Source organism: Dromiciops gliroides, chromosome 2 (genome assembly GCF_019393635.1).
Source record: "Dromiciops gliroides isolate mDroGli1 chromosome 2, mDroGli1.pri, whole genome shotgun sequence".
Taxonomy (NCBI): Eukaryota; Metazoa; Chordata; class Mammalia; order Microbiotheria; family Microbiotheriidae; genus Dromiciops; species Dromiciops gliroides.
The window spans coordinates 655,570,478-655,590,196 of record NC_057862.1 but is presented as its reverse complement, the minus strand read 5'-3'; the positions used below and the strand labels follow the sequence as shown (position 1 = coordinate 655,590,196).

The 19,719-nt window shown below is 55.0% G+C and overlaps 1 protein-coding gene across 3 annotated transcripts in view; it reads right to left on the bottom strand.

The window, feature by feature from the left end:
- BCAR1 (BCAR1 scaffold protein, Cas family member) overlaps window positions 1-19,719 on the bottom strand; it is a 105,924-nt gene that overhangs the window by 17,348 nt on the left and 68,857 nt on the right. For 2 of the 3 annotated variants that reach the window (XM_043986670.1, XM_043986668.1), the window contains exon 2: window positions 5,447-6,088. In XM_043986670.1, coding sequence (XP_043842605.1) covers window positions 5,447-6,088 — 642 coding nt within the window. Of the gene's footprint in view, window positions 1-5,446; window positions 6,089-19,416; window positions 19,578-19,719 lie in introns of those variants that run through there. The other variant, XM_043986671.1, reaches the window with a different exon arrangement.

The window sequence follows — 19,719 nt, the reverse complement described above, 5'->3', positions numbered from 1 at the left end:
AGCTGTGTGACCCTGGGCAAGTCACTTAGTCCTCACTGCCCCGCAAACAACAACAACAACAACATGTGAGGCCTGGGCCTTGTGGGGTACTCATATTCATCCATCAAATCAGCAACCATCCATGGAGCCCCAGAATTCATGCCACCGTGTTAGGCGCTGGACACCAGAAAAGGACAGAGGAGCTTCCCCCAAAAGGCTTACATTCTAAGAGGGGAAATAACAGGTACAAGTAGCAGGTAACCAAAGACTGGAAAGGTAGGCTAGACCCAGGTTATGAAGGCAGTAAGCGGCCCAATCGTCAAGTCTTTCATCCTAGAGATAATAAATGGAAAGTTAACTAGACAGGGCGGGGAGACGGTCGGGCCCGTACTTTGGCAGCATCCATAAGGAAGACTGACTGCCGTGGGGAGAGACTTGAGGGAGGGGGATAAATTAGGCAGCTGGGCAAGAGGTGGTGAGGCTTTGGAGCACTGTGGGATGGATGCAAGACGGTTCGGAAGCATAATCCACAAGACTTGGCAAATGGTTGCTTCTGGGGATGAGGAGCTGGGAAGGCCTGAGTATGACTGAGGTTGTGAATTGGAATGTCTGAAAACAGTGGTGCTCTCAACACAAAGGGGGATGCAGGAAGATGGATGGGTTGGGGGAAAAGATCATGAGTTCTGTCTGGGGAACCTTGTAAGGCAATTGATCAGAAAGGAAGGCGATTCAGGAATAGAAACCCAGGTAGGAGGGAATCCAGGAAGAGAGGAGAGGAGAGTCAACAGATCAGGTGCCGCAAAGGTCTTGAAGGATTCAGACTGAGAAAAGGCCTAAAGGTTTGCAGGGAAAACACTTTTCCAACTTTAAAGCCCGATTCTGGGTGGAGAGAAATGAGCCTGGGGGGGGGGAGGTGGCAGAAGCTCTAGAAAAGAACAAGGATCAGTACCATACTGGCGAGCGAGGAGCATCTCCAGAAGATGAGGAGTTATGCCCGGGCCTTTCTTAGAAACATTCTGAGGTGGCATCGGCCAGAATGGGGTGTAGCCCTGTGCTCTTTGGGGACAGAGCGGCAACCCTGAGTACAGGGCAGGACAAGATCCACTTTAAAAAGCCTGCGTCCCCCCAGTAAAAGCTGAAACTCCCACATGCGGCACTCATCTGGCTCCTCTTCAGTCTTGACTCTCCCCACCCCCACCCCCATGCTCCCCAGGTACTCTACATTCCAACATGGAGACATTCCGACTTGGCCTTTGGCTCTCCCAGTGCCCCATACTTGGAAATGACCAGCACTTGCCTGGGTGTTAGGAATCCTTCTCCCTTCCTTCAATCCTAAATCAAATGCTACTTCTTGCATAAAGCCTTCACTGACAGCTGCCTGCCCCTCAAACGTCTGACACTGGGCCTGGCTCTTCTTTGCCCTCATCCCTACCTGTCTCTAGCCTCCTCCTCTCCCCATTAGTCTGTAAGCTCGAACAAGCAAGAATTGTCCACGTTCATCTTTATCCTGTCTGTGAAAAGCTCTTAATGCTTGCTGAATTTAATTAGGGAGGGAGTCTTTTAGTAGGCCTGGACCCTCCCCAGAGCTGGGTGGATGGGAGGGTGTGGCATCTGTGGGCAGAACCAGACTACTCCCCTGGAAGAGGAAATGAGTGAGCACTCAGGAGAGTCCCTTGGTCTGAGGAGGGAGAACAAGCAACATAAATCATGAGGCTGATGGCTGTGTACAGAAATCCAGTCTACCAAGAGGGCTTGTCATTGGGAACACGGGCATCTGCAAGGCCCTCCCCACTCTTCCTGGCCTATTGAATCCCATGCCTGGCTTCAAGGTCAGATCTAAATCCAATCACCTCTGACTACCCACAAACCCACAAGCTTCTCCCGAATTTCTGCAGCTCTTACTTCCTGTAAAGCATTTGTCATTTCATAAGAACATAGGTAGAAAGAAATCTTAGAAGCCACCTAGCCTAACCTTAGCCCCTCTGGTCACATGGGGAGTGATGACAACAACAAACATTCACATAACGCTTCCTGTGTGCCGGACACTGGACCAAGCACCATAATGATCATATCTGATCCTCACAACAACCCTAGGAAGTACATGCTGTTGTTGCCCCCATTTTACAGGTGAGGAAACTGAGTCACACAGCCATGAAGTATCTGAGGCTGGATTTGAACTCAGGTCTTCCGGAAACTTTCAGGCCCCATTTCAGGAGGCCTGGGGAACTTTTAATCCAGTTAAATGTTCCACGGGCACAACTCTCTCTCTGACCACGTGGCTTCAATTCCCCCATTTACCTGCTGAAATTTCTGAGCCCCTTATCTGGTCCCGGAGACCTTTACAAGAAGACTCCAACCACCTATTCCTCTCCTACTCCGGCTTCCCCAGCCAAAGCGGCCGTGAGCTTTCTCCTCTTTGCCAAACAAGTTCCTCCCCATTTCCATCCATAGAAATGCCCAACTCACTCCCCAAAGCCCAGGCTACAAGCAAGCACTGATTAAGTGACTCCCGTGTGCTCAGCAAAGAACCGTGCCTGTCCCTAAGAGGCTGACATTCAATGATCTGAGAAAACATGTAAATCACAAGGCAATATTTGGGTGGGGGGGATCTGGAAAGGGGCCACTTGAGCAGTCTTTATGGAAACAGGATTCTAAGAGCAAGGCAAGAAGAGCAGCCAAGCCCGGGGCAGCTGGTGAGTGAATGCAGATGAGGCAAAATATGAAGTTTGTGAAGGGAAGTAAAGATGTCACTGGAGTAAGGCGGGCCACGGCCAGTGACCTGGGCCCTTCTGGCCCGTCCTCTACTCCTTGGCACCAGCTGGTCAGAAGTGCTGAGATCTACGTCATCCAGTCTCACCCCAAGCTAAACAGAAATCCCTCCCGAGATGGTTCCCAGCAAATGGTGACCCGGCATCCAAAGATGGGGGGCTTGCTGCCTCTGGAGGCGGCCCAATCCACTTTGGGACAGCTGATCTTCGGGCAGGCTACCCTTATTCCAGTCTGCAACCTTCATCCCCCGCTTCTGGTTCTGCCCTCCAGAGCTAAGGGAAACAAGCCTTCCAAAGAGGTGTCCTCCCGCATCACCTTCCCAGGTCCTTCAACCCATTTTGTTAAGGTTTGGAGACTGCAAGTTTGGCAGGCTCTCCTTCCATAGCTCCACCAGGACTCCAGGATCCCAGTGAGACAAAGGGAAGAGCTCAGCTTGGCCCTGGCTCCGACATGTCCAGGTAGATGCCGTCACTTAGCCCAGGGGGCGGGGGCGGGGGGCTTATGAGGCAAGCTGGTTGGGGCATCCCTGTCCTCAGACTAGTTGAGGGCAGATACGCCCGGCCAGCCCAGTTTTTGCTCCAGGGGCATTTCTCTGACCCTCCTTCCCTCCCGTCCTTTCCCTGGAGCTTCCTTCTGATGAGCCCTTTACTTGATACCCAAGGAAGAACAGAGAGAAGTTGCTTCCTCTGCCTCAGGCCCTCCCCAGATCCAGTGCTGCTGGCTCGGCTCCCCAATGTATGTGCAGCCACCCAAGTGTTTGGCTTAGCCAGAGAGGGGCAGAGCAGACTGCTCTCTCAGAGCACCCCACCCTCCCCGGGGAGAAAAAGCCTTGGCATCTCTGACCCACCTGGCAAGCTTGCCCATGACTGACTGCTGGGCAAGACCAGCCTTTAGCACAACCGTGCAATGGGCCAAATGTTATTTGCCTGTTGATGTCCCCAGCCCCAGCGGGCCTATCCCTGCCCTAGATCCCTGGCACCTTCCTGCTGCCTCTGAAAGCTTATGGTCCTTTCCATAGCCCCTCATCTGGAAGGAGAGACTAGTAAGTCAGAAGGTGTTCAATATGATAATGACTTCAGTGGGGCCCCTCCCAAGATGGGTATCTCAATTGTAACAGTTCAAAGGGACAATTCCTAATGGAAATAATTACAACCAGGATGGAAGACACTTGGGGCCATGGAGAAAGTTTCTGGTGTCTCAAATCACAAAGAATCTTAAGATCTGGAGTTTGGAAGGGGCCTCACACAATCGTTTTGTCCAATTTCCTCACATTAATAGGTAGCCACCTATTCCACCCATTTCACCTATGGCTATGGCCCTGCCAACCTGCTTCCGGGAAAGAGGTGTGGTGGCTAGTGCCCCTCTGCACTGGGCCAGTGCTAGATAGGAAAGCACCCCCACCCCATGCCAGACCTAAACAAGCATATCTTAACCATCTAGTCCCAGTCCACCATCTCTCCCCAGATGGTTCTAAGTTCCTGATAGCAGGGGTCGAGTCATCTTCCCCAGAGTATCACCTATGCCAGAGCGACATATGTAGCAGGTGCCTAAACAGTGCTCTGAGTGGACTTCAATTATCTGTAAGCTAGAAGCCAGGGTAACACCAGGCACAAGTCTATCTGAAATGACACAAAGCACCGGCAGCTTGTGTGCAGACACACGTGTCACAGGGCCAGATACTCAGAACCTGCTTCTCGGTCCAAGCCTGTATCAGACGAGCTGGGCCACTGCCCATCTCAGTGAAATCCTAGTGCTGAGTGAGGGGATGGGCAAGCTCAGCCGGCTGGTGGAAGAGGTGGCCCAGGTTCAGGGAGTGGTCCTCGAGGTACTGTCTGCTCCAGGGCGTGGGTGCTGGAGGCCAGGACTGGCACTGTGCCATGTGTGCCCGCTCAACTCAGACTCTGTGTGTGTGAGACACAATCACACACATACATTCAACGTCTCACATTCTCAAACATTCAGTCTGAAACACACACACACATGTATGAGTCTCTCAAGACTCAGTTTCCACATTTTCTTCTGGCCCAGACCTGGGATTTCATTGTACCTCCTGGGGAGGAGATTCTTTCCCTGCCTTGTAACATAAGGTCCAAGCATCGACCTCATTCGGTCCATCCCTGTGCACATCAGAAGTGGGCTTCCTGACCCCGAGGCCGTCCCTGTCTCCTGCGCCACACTGTCTCTCTTTAAGCTACAGCATCCAGGATTCTCAGAATGTCTTCTCTCTCATTCGAGCACTAACTAGGCCTGACCCACTTGATTTCCAAGATCAAATAAGATTTGGGGTGCTTGAAATGAGTGGCAGAGCAATGGACCTGAAATCATTAGATATGGCCTCAGACATGGCCTGGGTGTGTGACCCTGGGCAAGTCACTTAACCTCTGTCCGTCTACGTTTCTTCAACTGTAAAATGGGGATAATAATTGCCCCTACCTCCCAGGGTTGCTGTGAAGAAGGGATGCTGTCAGGGTCACATACAAAGCCCTCTGTACAGTGCCCACCGCACAGGAGGCATTTAATAAACGCTTCCTCCCTTCCTTTCCCCTTCCTCTCCCCTCTTCAAGGTAGGATGGCCATGGGCTCAATGCCCTTTCTACCCCCACCTTCCAGAGCAGCCAATAAAATGACAGGGAAACCACAGGACCATCAGGCTTTGAACACAAAGAAAGGGGCAGGTAGCGCCAGAGAGCAACTCTACCTTTGTAGGTGGTTTTGTCCCTTCCCAGCTCCGCACATCCATGGATGGGGGGACCCGGTAGATGTCTTGTCCCATCCCGGCTGACGGGGGCACTTGGTAGATATCCTGAGGAGGGCTCACAGGCCCGGGGGGCACCTGGCACACGTCCAGTGTGGGATTGAGCGAGGGGGGCACTTGGTAGATTTCCTGGGCCGGGCTCTGGAACTGGTGATGAGGTGTTTGCTTCTGGTACATCAGGGGCTGCTTGGCCGGAGGAGGGACCTGGTAGACACCCTGCTGGGCCTTGTTGGAGCCCGGGATCAGGTAGACACTATCTCCTTGGGTCTGGTAGGCAGGATGCATGGGGGCATATTGGGAGGCTGGGGAGAGCACATTGTACAGGCCCTGGGGGTGGCAGGGCAGGGCTGGCTGGGGCTGGGGTTGCCCCTGGCCCGGCCCACTCTGCTTCTTGTCGTACATGCCCACCAGGATCTTGAGCCGGTTGCCTGGGACGATGCCCTGGCGCCCGTGCAGGGAGCAGAGCCACCAGCCGTCCAGCCCTTGCGTGTTGCGCTCCAAAACCGTCATGATGTCACCCTTGCGGAACGACAGCTCGTCGGGGGATTCGGCCACATTGTCGTAGAGCGCTTTGGCCAGTACGTTCTGGGGAGAGAGAGGAGACGGGGCGGTTAAGGGCTGATCTCCTCCAAACCTCCCTCCAGCCCAGCCTCTGCCTTGGACGGAGGCCCCAGCTTGGGCAGAGCCCCCTCCCCAGCACCACCATCAGGAGGCCAGGGACCGGCTCCAAGCAACACCCAACACCCTCGTAGGAATAATTGTTTTACCCAGGCGGGGTCTAACCTCTCTGAATTCTTCTAAACCCATCCCAAAGCCATTTATTCCACTGGCCCAGGCCACCTGCCAAGCGTAATGAGCGCCATTACATTGCTCCCCTTGCTGAGTTAAACAGAATTCCCCTTCCACTTCCCTCACGCCCCACCCCCCACATTTCAAGGGACCCTCCAGGACTGGCTCTGCCTCTCCCCTTCCAGGTTGTCCCCTTCTGCTCGCCCTGCAGGCTTTTCTAGCACAGTCGCAGCCCCAACTTCTCCACTCCCCAACCTGGCCAGGCCTTCCTCTATCAGAGGATTCACTGTGGGGGCCGAGCACCCAGGCCAGGGGCTGGAGGAGGGACATGGGCTGGGGGAGCCCAAGAAACACCATTTCCAAGCAAGCAAGGGAAGGGAGGGAGAGGCCAGACGCAGCGAGGGCTCCGGACCAGGCAGAGAGAGGACCATCAGGAGGCCCCTTCCCTTCAGCCTTCCCCAGGGGCTTGGTCAGTCCTCCTTGGCTGGAGGAAGCTCCCACCAGCTCCGAGCTGCCTGAGCAGGGCCCAGGATGGGAGGAACAGGAGCCCCAGACAGAGATCACTGGTTCTCTCCCCAGCCTTGTTCTGAGCTCCCAAAGCACGGGCAGAACAGCAATTAGCCAAATTTGAAATGGGGGGGCTCGGGGGGAGGGGAGACAGGGTCACGCACAGGGCAGGTGTGTGCATGCCAGGGGTCACAATCACAGCAGAGCCCAAGGGAACAGGGCAGGTGAGTGAACAGAGCCTCCCTGATCCAGTGGAGGGAATGAGAGCATTCCTAAGGCACCCGCCCCAGGCAGGGAGAGAGCAGGAAGAGAGGGCTTCATCTCCTCCCCTCTAAAGTAAACCAGATTTGACTCCTGATGCCCCGAGGAGGCTTCCTACCTGAAGGACCTGCCTGACTAGGGCCTAGAGCCAGGGAGAGGTCACTGGGAGCAGGGAAAGACAGAAGAGACCAAGGGAGCCTGTAGAGAATGGCCCGGCCTGGTAGAGGGAGCGCATTCCCAGGAAGCCCGGATGCAGAGTGGACGATACCTCTCACAGCTGAACAGGAGAGAGGGGGCCACCAGCTACCCCCCCAACAAACCCCCAATGCCTTGGAGCACCAATGGGGGACAGGGCCTGAACCTGGTCACCTCAGAGAAGTGCCTGGTGTGGGGCGATGGCCTGGGACCCCGGAGCCCCTAAGGCCCTGGCAGCTCTAGAGCTGGGCCCACCCTCCCTCCAGGCTCCACTCAGGTGCTCCTCTGACCTGAGCCACAGCAAGAGCAGCCCGTGAGACACAAAGCCACAAGGACCCGATAAAGGAAGGCTTCCTTTCTGCTGCTGGGACTGTGGTCATCTCAGCTCTGATACTGACCGGCTGCATGGCCTTAGATGAGTCATTTCACCTGCAAAATGAGGAGTGGCACCAGATGGACAGCCTCTGAAATGCCTTCCCAGGACCTTGTTAATACAGAGCAGTCCCTGGATAGAGTATAAGGAACCCCTGAGGCACATGTGAAGTTAGAATTATGTAAAATGTGGCCATAGCTTCTAGCTCTGTGGAGATAAGTAATGTGAATCCAAAAATGTGCCCACTTCAGGGATGCAGGATGGGCGCGTGTTGGGCCCTGGCAGTAAAGGTTCCCACTTACACAGTATTGTACAAAGCACCTTCCTTACAAGACCCAGGAGGCGGACAGATAATTTGTGGATCATGGGCCTTGTCCAACAGATTCTGGGAAACAAAGAATCAAACCCCTTCAGGGAGTACATGACAGTATCAGAACTTGAACCCAGATCCTCTGGCCACGGGCTTCATGCTCTCTCCACTAAACCCGGGTGCCTCATGGCTGTGACTAAGCCGTCCTGGGTTTCCTGACACATTCACTCCATTCAGTGTCAAACTCCCAGAAGAGGAGACTCAGGCTGTGCTGCAGAAAGAACCAGTCATGGCTTGAACGGGCTGACTCACTTCTGAAGCCAGGCCAGCCCCAAGTCCAGGCTCCACTCCCAGAAGGATGACCCGCTCTTGCTGTCCCCTCCCCACACGGGGCATCAGTAGCTGCAGGGCTGGGTTACCTCACTGACCCCATATCTCTCCAGGCCCCTAAAGAGGAAGGAGCAGTCAGGCTCTGGGAGGGAGTGGGGCACATGGGACCCTTCTGGGCCTGCCTCTATAGGAGGCCCAAGGCCCCCTTTCCCCCTCACTCCCTCCCACTCCCGGAGGCTCCAGGCAAACCTGAGCTGCTAGGCAGGCCTCTACACATTGTCCCTGCCGAGCGAAGGGGACAGGGACGCTTCCTGACCCTCAGCTTCTCCCAGCACTTGTCTCCCCTTGGTATGGCCCTCAACTCTCCTTTTCCTCCCCTACCAAATGCACAGACTTGGAGAACAGGGCTCATAGCCTAGCTTCTTTGTCTACTCAGGGCCTAGGACAGTGATTGCACATGGGAGCCTTCTAACAAACACTGATTTGTTGAATGGAATCCCAAGATGGCTGTCGGGGACAAGTAGCGGGGGGCAGGGGGGGTGGGGTTAGGAGACAAGTTGACCAGGGCCTAAGTTAAAGATATAACCCTGTAGGGGGAACAGTGGAGAAATCGCTGGGCCTGGAGTCAGGGAGATCTGAGTTCAAATCCAACCTCAGACACTTACTAACTGTATAACCCTGGGTAGTCACTTGACCTCTTTTGCCTCAGTTTCCTTGAATGTAAAATGGGAATAACAACAGCACCTCCCTTGGGGGTTTCTGAGAGGATCCAATGTTAAAAAAAAAGTGCCCAGGGGGCAGCTAGATAGCGCAGTGGTAAAGCACCAGCCCTGGATTCAGGAGTACCTGAGTTCAAATCCGGCCTCAGACACTTGACACTTACTAGCTGTGTGACCCTGGGCAAGTCACTTAACCCTCATTGCCCTGCAAAAAAAAAAAAAAAAGTGCCCAGCACATTGTCTGGCCCCTGGAAGGGGGACATGGGAGTGGATGCGATGGGGGAAGCAAGAAAACCCAACCCCCCCCCTTATGCCCTCAATATATGCACAGATAAGAACCCCCCCCCCCCCAGTAACCACAGAGAAGTGAGTGATTGAGGTGCCGAGCCCTTCATCATGGGAGGGGATTTGAGTAGAGCTCATGGGTCACTTCCCATGATCCCTGCCAAAGAAATTCCAGGCTCTCTCCTTTCCTCAGCCTGCAAAGAGCTCACACGCGTGACAATGAAAGGAGCCCCAGAAGTTACTGGCCAGCCCTCTCACTTTACAGTCGAGGACGCCCAAGTCACCGGCATTTGAAAGCAGGCCCAAACCCCCAGCCCAGCAGGGCTTAAGCTGGGGGGTGGGGAGCGTGGGGAGGAGGGAAGCTGGGGAAGGGCACTAGGGGGAGGGCTGGGGGCCCAGAGGCAGCTGGGACTCTCCATGACAGGGCGGCCCGGCTGGCTCCCTGCTGGCGGTTCCCAGGAAAATCGCGGCACGGCCCATCCAGCTGTTCTGGGCCCCAGGGAGCGCCAGACCTGGAGCGGCTGGAAGCCAAGAGGAAACACAGAAGGGCTGGGAATGTCAACAGAAAAGCAGGCTGGTCCTTCTGGTGGGAGCTGGGGGGTTGAGCTGGGTGTCTGGGGGTGGGCCAGGGAGGCCCACAGGGTCCTAGCACTGCAGCTGACTAGCTAGGGAGCAGCTGGCTGAGTGAGCAAGCGGGAGGCTCCCCCTGCTCTCCGGCTACCGTGTGCCCTTGGCCAAACCATTTCACCTTGGTGGGTCTGCTTCCTCCCAAATCAAGCGAGGGAAAGGCCTCTACCCGGCTGCCCCTGAGCTCACAGACTGAGCAGGGCCCGGCCAGATACCAGCTAATGGGGAGGGGAAAGGCAGGAGCAGAGACTTAACCCTTTAGTCTCTTCAGTGGGCTCCCCTCCCACCCCACCCACCAGCTTCCTTCCGTGGCCGGACACACAAGCAGAAGGCTATGAATGAGGCAGCCAGGCTGGGGAGCAGACTTCCCAAATATGGTCTGAAGCCGGCCTCCCCTCTGGAATGACATCCTGTCCAAAAGCCGGCTGCGGCTCGGGGGAGGGGACCCAGGCACTCAGGAGCTCACTGCTCCCCTCCTGTCTCCATCACAGCCACCCAGGCCAGGACCCAGGCCAGGCTTCGCTTCCATTTCGGGTGGCTAGCTCCCACCCCTCCCCCCACACCTTCCTTATGGACAGGAAGTGCCTGGAAAGTGAGTCAGAGGGAGAATTTCCCCTCTCGCCCAGTCAGAGGCTGTCAGCCCCAAGGATTGGGGGCGGGAGTGGGGGACAGCAAGATCCAGCCCACCCTGGAGACAAAAGGGAATTCCCCTTCTGCCAAGGCCTCCTCTCCTCTCCTCCTAGCCCAGAGACTGAGGACACTAGCAGAAGCCTCCTCCCTTCCCCGCCTCTGCTCAGCAGACCCATTGACTGCGGCCATGGCCTCTGCTTCTGGGAAAGCCATCTTTGGGCACTGGGATGCTGCCCCTGCCCCTGTCCCGAGGGCCCAGAATGAGCTGTGGCCAAGCCTGGTCCTTGGGGCACCTCCCACCCTGCCCCAGGTGAGAAGTACTGAGGTGCTAAGGAGTCCGTTCCTATTGGCTGCCCCGCTCCTTTGTCTGGCCACCCCTCTCCCGGGCTGGCTTCTCCACCCCCTTCCATGAGCTCATTGTAATGTCTGGGCAGGTCTTGGCTAAAGGCTGCTGCTCATTGTATAGTCTATTCTGGGGCTTCAGCCCTCACAGGCTGAATCTACCTCAGGGGCAGGGAAGGCGTTTTCATCCCTAGGGAAGGAAATTTTCAGGTTCTCCCGTAGGAAGGGATGTGGGGGACTACCAGGACGGAACACAGCATCTGCTATCAGAGAGCAGCTTGCTAGTTTTCCTTTCTTACAAGGGAAAAATGAAAGAAAAGCTATGGCACTTTAACCCAAATAAAATAAAACAGAGGGCTTGGAATAAGGAATCTATGACAAGAAACCTTGCCAGCTCCCCTATCAAGCACCTTCATTTGGGGACCCCAGGGGATTCTGGGGGAGGGGAGGGACTTGCCCAGGGTCACACAGCTGGCACATGTCTGAGGCTGGATTTGAGCTCAGGAAGATGAGCCTTCCTGACTCCAGGCATGGCACTACCCACTGGACCACCAGCTGTCTCAAGGGTACTGGCACTAGAGTCCCATGTCCGCCCAGTGCCCGAGGCCCTCAGTTTTTCATCTGAGGCAGTGTGGCCTAATGGAGTGTGCATCTGTCTACAATTTGAATCACTGTATTTGGAGTCAGGAAGACCCTCGCTTTGAATCCTGCCATTCTACATCAGACTTACTGGGTAAGTCACTGAACTTCTGAGTCTCAGTTTCCTGTTCTGTAAAATGGGAATGAGAGCACCCACCTCACAGGGCTGTTGTGGGGATCCAGTAAGTTAGTGGCTGTAAAGCATCCGGCAAACACTCAGGAACCACATCAATGGGACTGATTTATCCTCATCAGGGATGCTTCTCAAGGTACAGTTCTCCTCTTCGCAGTGACCAACACTGGCATGTTGATAAACTGGGATTGATTGGGACGTGTGCCCTGTGCCCAGCCTAGCCCAGAGTAGGGGGGGGGAGGAAGGGAGCAATCTCATGGACTTCCATCATGTCTTCTCCCTGGCTCCACTAGAAACATTACTACGTGTCCTTGGGCAAGTTACCTTCCCCTCTGGGGGAACAAAACAAGATGTGGACTAAAAAGCCCTCCAGGGCACTTTCTGTCCTAAAACTTGATGATTCCACTTCTCTCCCAGGCAGCCTCCAAGCAGTGGCTGAGACACCCACAGGCACCTCACTGGGGCATCTCTTGGATCTCAGGGACGGGCAACTAAGATGCTTCTGATTCAACCGTGGCCTCCAAGCTGGGCCTGAATGTGCCTACATTGTCACCGCCTCCTCGGGATCCTCCGTGGAGATATTGGGGACACGAACTCAAAGCACCTTAGGCTAATGCTTAGGGTGGGGACAGAGGGGCCCGCTTGCTTAGCTGCGGCAGGGCTCCCGAGTCTCTGGCCCTGCACATCTCTCTGCAGAGAAAGAAAACAGTGCGGGTCCTCCCATACCAAGGACTTCTCTGGTCCTTTAGCTCTGCCCGGCACTATCTAGCCCCCAACAAGTCACATGCTCTCTGTCTCCCAATGTCCATCACCTGGCCAGACCCCCAGCTTTTCTACCTGTTTAATTCCTTCCTCCCCTCCAGGTGCAGCTCAAGAGGGAGCTCAGCTGCCTCTGATGGCCCAGGCCTGGGCAAGCTGCTGGGATGCCAGGGCCACTCACATACTGCCCTGTTCTACAGGTGCCCCATGTCTGCGACCAGACTATCTCAGAGGGCAGATGCTCAATAAATGCTGGTAGGCTTGGAGCCAGGTGTGGCACTGAACTGAGCAGTGGCTTTGACCTCAGCAGCCGTGCCACAGCCCTGGGTAAAGTATCTGCTGATGGTGATGCAGACAGCCAGAGAGGGACCCGAGGAGAGGGAGAAGACCCCCTCCCCATGTCAGTCTGCCATCTGTCCTGGGCCCTGCACCCTGCAGGCACAGGGCAATTGCTCCTCAAAGCCCAACTGCAGGTAAAGGCCTCCCTCTGAGACCAAAGGCCGTGCTTTCAGAGGAGAGCGGGCAAATTCCCAGGCCCTTGGTCTTGTCTGGTGACACTGACTGGCCAGGACAGAACATGGGGGATATACTGGGTAACCTGGGCATTGCCTGAGCTCTGAGAAGATGCCGGTACGGCCCGGAGCCTGCACACAGCCGGCAATCTTGCTGCAGTTACCTGGGGAGGTCACACAATGCAGAGCCCCATTCCCTCTGGCCAGTCAGGAGAATGGGTGACATTCCTGCCTCTAGTCCAGAACCGGCCCTGGAGAATCCACAATGAGGATGCATGTGCCCCACGGTGCAGACACACAGGAGCTTCCTCATCCTTCTGCCTGCAAGAAGACCTGTTTCTCAGACAACGCCCAGAGTTCTTACTTTCCTCCAGGCCCTATAAGAAGCCTGGAGAGGAGGGTGAATGCCCTACCCCACTCATGGCTCCTGGTCACTAGCCCAGGCCCAGGCTTTCTCTCCTGCCCCAAAGCCAAGCAGGGCGTAGACCGCTCAGATGGGTGCTCTGGATGGGAGCCTGCAGCAGGCCCCCTCCCCAACATGGGGAGGTCCCCAGCGGGCACTGGTGCCAAGTCACCACAAACCCTCCACTAGCCTGCTTCATGTTGAACAACAAACCACTTGTTAGCCAACGGGTGCTTGAGGGGCTGGGTGCTGAGGGCTCTCCACTTCAAATAATGTGGCTCATTGTGTCCTACAAGCACATCTCTAGAAGTCCTCAGGCAGCACAAACCTCCAGACCCTTTTGTAACTGAGTGCCCGGTGCCGTGTGTCTGTCTCTGTCTCTCTGTCTGTCTCTCTCTCACACACACACACACACACACACACACACACACACACACACACACACACACGGCCCCCATTCTGGAGAGCCAGGGAAAAGTGGGCCTCGGCTACCAGAGAGAACACAAGCGAGTGGCTGCTGGGTGTCTCTGCTCACTCAGCTGCTTGCTGGGCTGTGCCTGGGACTTCAGGCTGCAGTCTGAGGCTCCAAGTGTCAGAGGGAAGTGAACCTGGGAATTACTGAAAACAAGAGCATGGACTGAATGCTGGGAAGAAGGCCTAGGTGGGGGGTGGGGAAGGAGGAGGAGAATTCAGGGCCTGGGAAGAGGAGAGCACACTGGGCCATCCAGTGGCCCCTAACAGGAGGCTTCATCTCCTGGGCCTCGGTTTCTCATTTGTAAAATAAAGACAAACACATGCCCTGCCTCCTACACAGGCCAGCTGCTGTGAGGGTCACATGAGACCCGGCCCAGGGCAGTGCTGTGTCCATTGGAAAAGCTACTACGGGTGGGACCCCTTCAGTCCTGTCCCTCTCCTCGCTACAGAGAGCCGAGCTCGGATCCAGCAGGCATCCATCCATAAACAGCAGCTGACTTAAAACCTAAAAGCCTCAGAGGGGGCCAAGTACAATCTTCCCTTTTCTCCTGGTTCCAATGATGGCTAACCCACGGCTGGACACTGGCTGGAATATCTTCACAGGAGAGGCAGGTCCCCAAGGACAGAGGCAAGACTCTGTCCTCCATTCCCAAGTGGCTCCACCCTGGGGGCCGGGAGTGACAGCTATGGAGCATGGCTCACCCCCTTTCCCAAACTACTTTGGCCCTAAGAACACCGGCTGCCTCTTGTTCGTAAAGGTGCTCTATGAGCTGGATGGGAATTCTAAATAAATTATAAGAACGACTAGAAAAATGCAAACATTCACTGGAGTAGATTCCAAGACATCAAAGAGAAAGGATAGGGGCAGCGAGGTGGCGCAATGGATAAAGCACCAGCCCTGGATTCAGGAGTACCTGAGTTCAAATCCGGCCTCAGACACTTGACACTTACTAGCTGTGTGACCCTGGGCAAGTCACTTAACCCCCATGGCCCCGCAAAAACAAACAAACGAAACAAAAAAAAGAAGAGAGAGAGAGAGAAAGGATACAATTGAGGGTAAGAGATGGGGAACCCCAAAGCCAGGGCCCTGGGCCGGAGGAGGCTAAGGCCTACAGGTGTGGTGACCTGAAAAAGCCCAGCATTCAACTGGAAGGGCTTAAGGCTAGGGTGCTGCCTAGCCGTGGGACTCATCTTCCTCATGATCTCCCAGGGAAACACAGAGAAGTGAAGCCATCCTGCCTCAAATCAGCCAAACCACAATCAGGACTTAAGGGAGACTCTGTGCTACAGGGCCTTGCATATAGTAGGTGGTAAAGCAATGTTCCCTGAAGGCGATAATGAAGGACAGCTCAGTGTTATCTATGAGAGGGAAAATTCTACTTGGGCCCAGGGAGGAAATCAGAGCAGAAGAGTGGAAAAAAGGTCCGAAGAGCAGCGGCAGCTCAGGGACTACAGAAATTTGGCTTCTCCTGGCCTGAGCCAGAAAGAGAGAAGCAGGTAAATAAGGGGCCTCAAACCAGGAAGATTCCGGCAAGAAAATCTGCCGGTCATAGGAAACCTGCGGGAGGGCCCGGAGGGCTGATCAGCACTTCTGGAGAGGGCAGATTTGGTGGCCAAATCTCTGCTTCCTGCTTCTCACTGCCCAGGGGGATGAATGCCAGGACTGAGTAAACCCGGAGCTCCGAGAGTCTGACGTGTTCTGATTTCCCAGAAATCCCCTTCTCTGGGACCATGATAACAGGTAACATACCAACTTCTATCCCCTGTGGTTTTCTCTACCAAGCACACACACTTCCTCCCTAACCTAGAGAGCCAGAGATCCCCCTCCAAGGTAGCACTTGCCTACTCCAGCTATGCTGGGATGGGATGGAACATCCGGAAAGAGGCCACTTCTCAGGCCACAGGGTGGGACCCCTCTCTGAAGGGACCTGGCAGCACTCGGGCCCTGTTCTTGGCTAAGATCAACAAGGGGACTATGTGTCTGGGAGAAGCCCAGGCCGTTACTGACTGACTGCCACACAGAGGAGCTCTTTGTCTGAGGGAGAGCAGACGCCTCCGCCTAGATTAGTGCTCTCTGACCTCAGCCGGGGTGAGCTTGGAAGGGCCTTGGGTGAGGGGGTTCCCATCTCCAGGGCCTGGCCTCCTGAAGAGCAGGGACACAAGAGGACACACTGCCTTTGTACTTGCCAGCACCTGTCTTGTCTTCTAGAGGAGACCAACTTCACCAAGGTCACAGCCTGCCAGGGTCAGGGTCAGGATTCAAACCTGGGCCTTCTGACCCCGTGCCCAGTGCTTTCTCTTACAACACACTCCTTCCCAGGTGTCAGGAGCCCACCACCATTTTTTTTTTTAAATGTATGAGGTATTTTATTTTTTCCGTTACATGTAAAGATAGTTCTCAACTTTTGTTTATACGTGCTTTACAATTTCAGATTTTTCTCCCTCCCTCCCCTCCCTCCCCCCTCCCCTAGACAGCAGGCCCACCACCAATTTTAATGGCTCAATGAACGTCCCAGACAAAGCTCTAAAACCGGCAGACTCCTTTGAGCACAATCCAGAGAGCGTCAGTTCTCAGTGTCTGAGCAATCTCCAATCAGAGAAACAATGGTATCTAAGGGCACTCGAGTGGTGGGGTAGGGGGCTGCGTTAAACCCAGAGTGAGTGGCTGGCTAGTAGGCAGGAGCCGTGAGTCCACTCTGTCCAAGGCTCCCAGGGTCTCAGCACCACTCCCAGAGGATCATGGGAGAAGAGGCAAGATAAGGCCTCACCCTGCTTGTGGACACCAGAGAGGCTCCAGCCAGCCAGACAAGAGCTGAGCTTTCTGGTGCTGGTCTGAAGCTGGCATTTGGAAACTGTTCTCCTCCTCAGTGTTCCTCCCTGTCACAGCTTGTGCTAACAGGTTCAGGGCATTTGTGGAGATAGGCATGAATACCTGAGCCAACCACAGTGGGTATCAGAAGCAAACATACAAGGCTAAGCAGCCCCTCTCCTGTATCCAAAAGGATATTCAGGGGGCTGGCAGATGGGGCAGCAGCTTAGAAAAGGGAGGGGAGGCTCATCAGCCTTCAGCTTCCTCCCCTATAATCCCTCTCTTTCTGGGACTGAATAGAGCACCCAGAGTCAGGAGGACCTGAGTTCAAATCTAGCCTCAGACACTCACTAGTATGACACCACATAAGTCACTTAACCTTGTTTGCCTCAGTTTCCTCATCTATCAAATGAGCTGGAGAAGGACATGGCAAACTCCAGTATCTCTGCAAAGAAAATCCCAAATGGGATCACAAAGAGTCATAACAACTGAAATGACTGATAACAGGGAAGCTGTCAGGCCTCAGAACCAGAGATTTTCAGACCCCTCCCCTTGACTTTAAGTCTCTTCATCCATTTAAAAAAAAAGATCCCCAACACTCCTCTTCCTCCCTCCCTCTTTCATAACGTGGGTATGTTGGTGTTAATTTGAAAGAGGCGTCATCTTAAGAGATCACAGCCGTACCTGCAGCAAAGGGGGTATCAGATACCACTAATACAAGGGCACACATTTACGCGGTCTGTATTTGTCCTATTATTAATGCTAACAAGCTGACTACCGTGACCAGTAGGTTGGAGACAGGGCAGACGGGTCAACCGAAGAGACACACAATACTGAGATCATCTAAATCTGCAAGTCTCAAACTGTTTGGCCTTGGAACCCCTTCCCATGCCTAACAACTGCTGAGGCTCTGCCCAAGGGGCTGTTGTTTCCAGGGGCTGTTGTTAGCGCCATCCCTCTGAAATGACATGTTTGCATCTGTTTATCCAGCCCACCCCCCAAGGACTACAAAGCTGAGGGGCTGAGGGTGATTTGGTTTTCCACGGCATCACGAATACAGAGCTGGAAGGCACCCAAGGAACCCCAAGGGGGGCTTGTGCAGAGGGAGGTTATGGTTAAGTGACTGGCTAAAGGTCAAAGAGACAGCAGCAAAATTTGAACCAAGGCTTCAGCCTGACTCCAGTACCAGTGTCTCTCCCATTCTGTTCCCCCACCATCAAGGCCAGTGCCAGGCACGGATTGGCTGCTTAACGCTCAGTCAACAGAACCTGGTTCACTAGGTACCTTCAGGGTCAACCAAGGCTGGTTCTGTAGTCAGAGGACCTTTGCCACCGTGGGTGACCCACGCCTCAGTTTCCCCATCTGCAAGATTTGGGGAGCTGCTAGACTAGGTGGTTCCTAAAGTCTCTTCTCCAGTCTCCTGAACAGTAAGTGTGATGGCTCCCTCATCCCAAAGCACCCTCTCGCCCCAGCATACAACATAAAGCATTTAAAAGCCCTGGCGGTGGCAGGCAAACTCAAAAAGCTCCTTTTAGACAGCAGCCCCACCTTCTCCTCGCTTCCACCCTTCTTTAACCTGTTCCGTGGCCTGGCCATGCCCTCAGCAGGGCCCAAAGCCAGCGATCGAAGAGCTAGTGTTAGCTCAGCAGGGCCTGGCAAGTAAACAGTCATCCCTCAGCTCCCTCCAGCCCAGACTTGCCTACTGCTCTAACACCTGTACTGACAGCAAAGGCTGCACCCTTGGGGCATGGAAAAAAAAATACCCCAGCACAGGCAAGCAACTCCCCAGCATCCCCCAGGGCAGGGGGTGCCCAAGAGAGGGCGGGCGGACTGGGCTCCATCTTCCACACCCTGTTCCTGGGAGCTGGCCCAGCCCGCCTCACTCCACCTGCTTCCTTCACCCTGCCAGGGCACCTTGATAAGAACACACGGCACACCTGCTCCTCCCAGCCTAGTGTGGCACTGCCCCCACTCTAGCCCATCTCATCGGTTCTGACCAGGTTTGGGGGAGGGGAGGGAAGTGAAAGGAAATGGGAACCCCTACGGTAATACAGAAGGATGGGGAGACCACTAGTCTTGTATCATAGCCCAGCTCCATAAGCTACTGAAGGCATCAGGAAGCTCTCCCAAAGTTGGCAACTTGCTAGGCCTACACAGCCTCCCCCACCTCAGACTGCGGATTTGCTATATAGACACAGATACAGAAGGACAACTATTATCCGGGGCCAAATGGACACACAGGAGGAGGAAAATAAAGATTTTAGGAGGTGAGACAACACTTGGTGAGCCAACGGCATCTAGATACAAGGTCACAGGACGGGTGGGGCGGTCCCTGCCCAAGGGATAGGACACCCTAAAGCAGGTCCTATCTAGTCCTCTGGCTCCTTCTAAGAGTCCCGAGATTGGGCCTACACCTGGTGTTTTGCAATAGCAGGTATCAGGGGCGAGGAGCAGGGATGGCTGCGAGTGGGGCTCCTCCGATCGCCCCCACCCCCAGATTAGCAGGGCTGCGTTCCCTGGGTGAATCATTAACAGACTCCAGAGCCTATGACGTGAGCAGGCACTGTTTATCAGCCCGACCGATGTCAATCACTCACCACTACTCTACCAGCTCCTGGCCGATCCTCCCACCCCCACCGTCCCCACCCAGATGGGCAGGAGGTCACAAAGGGGAGGTGCCCAAAGCCGCCGCCACCGCCGCCCCCTCCTCCTCCCTCAGCCGAGCCAAAGGCGGGTGGGTCAGCCCAGAAAAATCGACCACTTATGGAGGAGCCTGGGGTCCTCTATCCCCCCACCCCCACCAATAACTTTTCTACCTTTCCCGGCAAACCCGGCGGTCCAGTCCTTCGGACGATAAAAATCCGAGAAGGTTGGGGCTGCGACCTCCAACAACATGGTGGGGGGGCTGCTTTCTGGCATGCACATTTAGCAGCGAACCCCACTTCTTATGGCCTCGGCCTGAGCCAAGCGGAACCCCGCCCCCCAGGCCTCCTCTGGACTTCAGGGCGTTAGACCAGGGAGCCCCCAGATGATGTCGGCGGGGTGCAAGCCGGTCTAGAAAGGGCCATCACCTGAGCCGGCGCCCACCTCGGCTGCGGCTCTCCCCGAAAAAAGCCCTA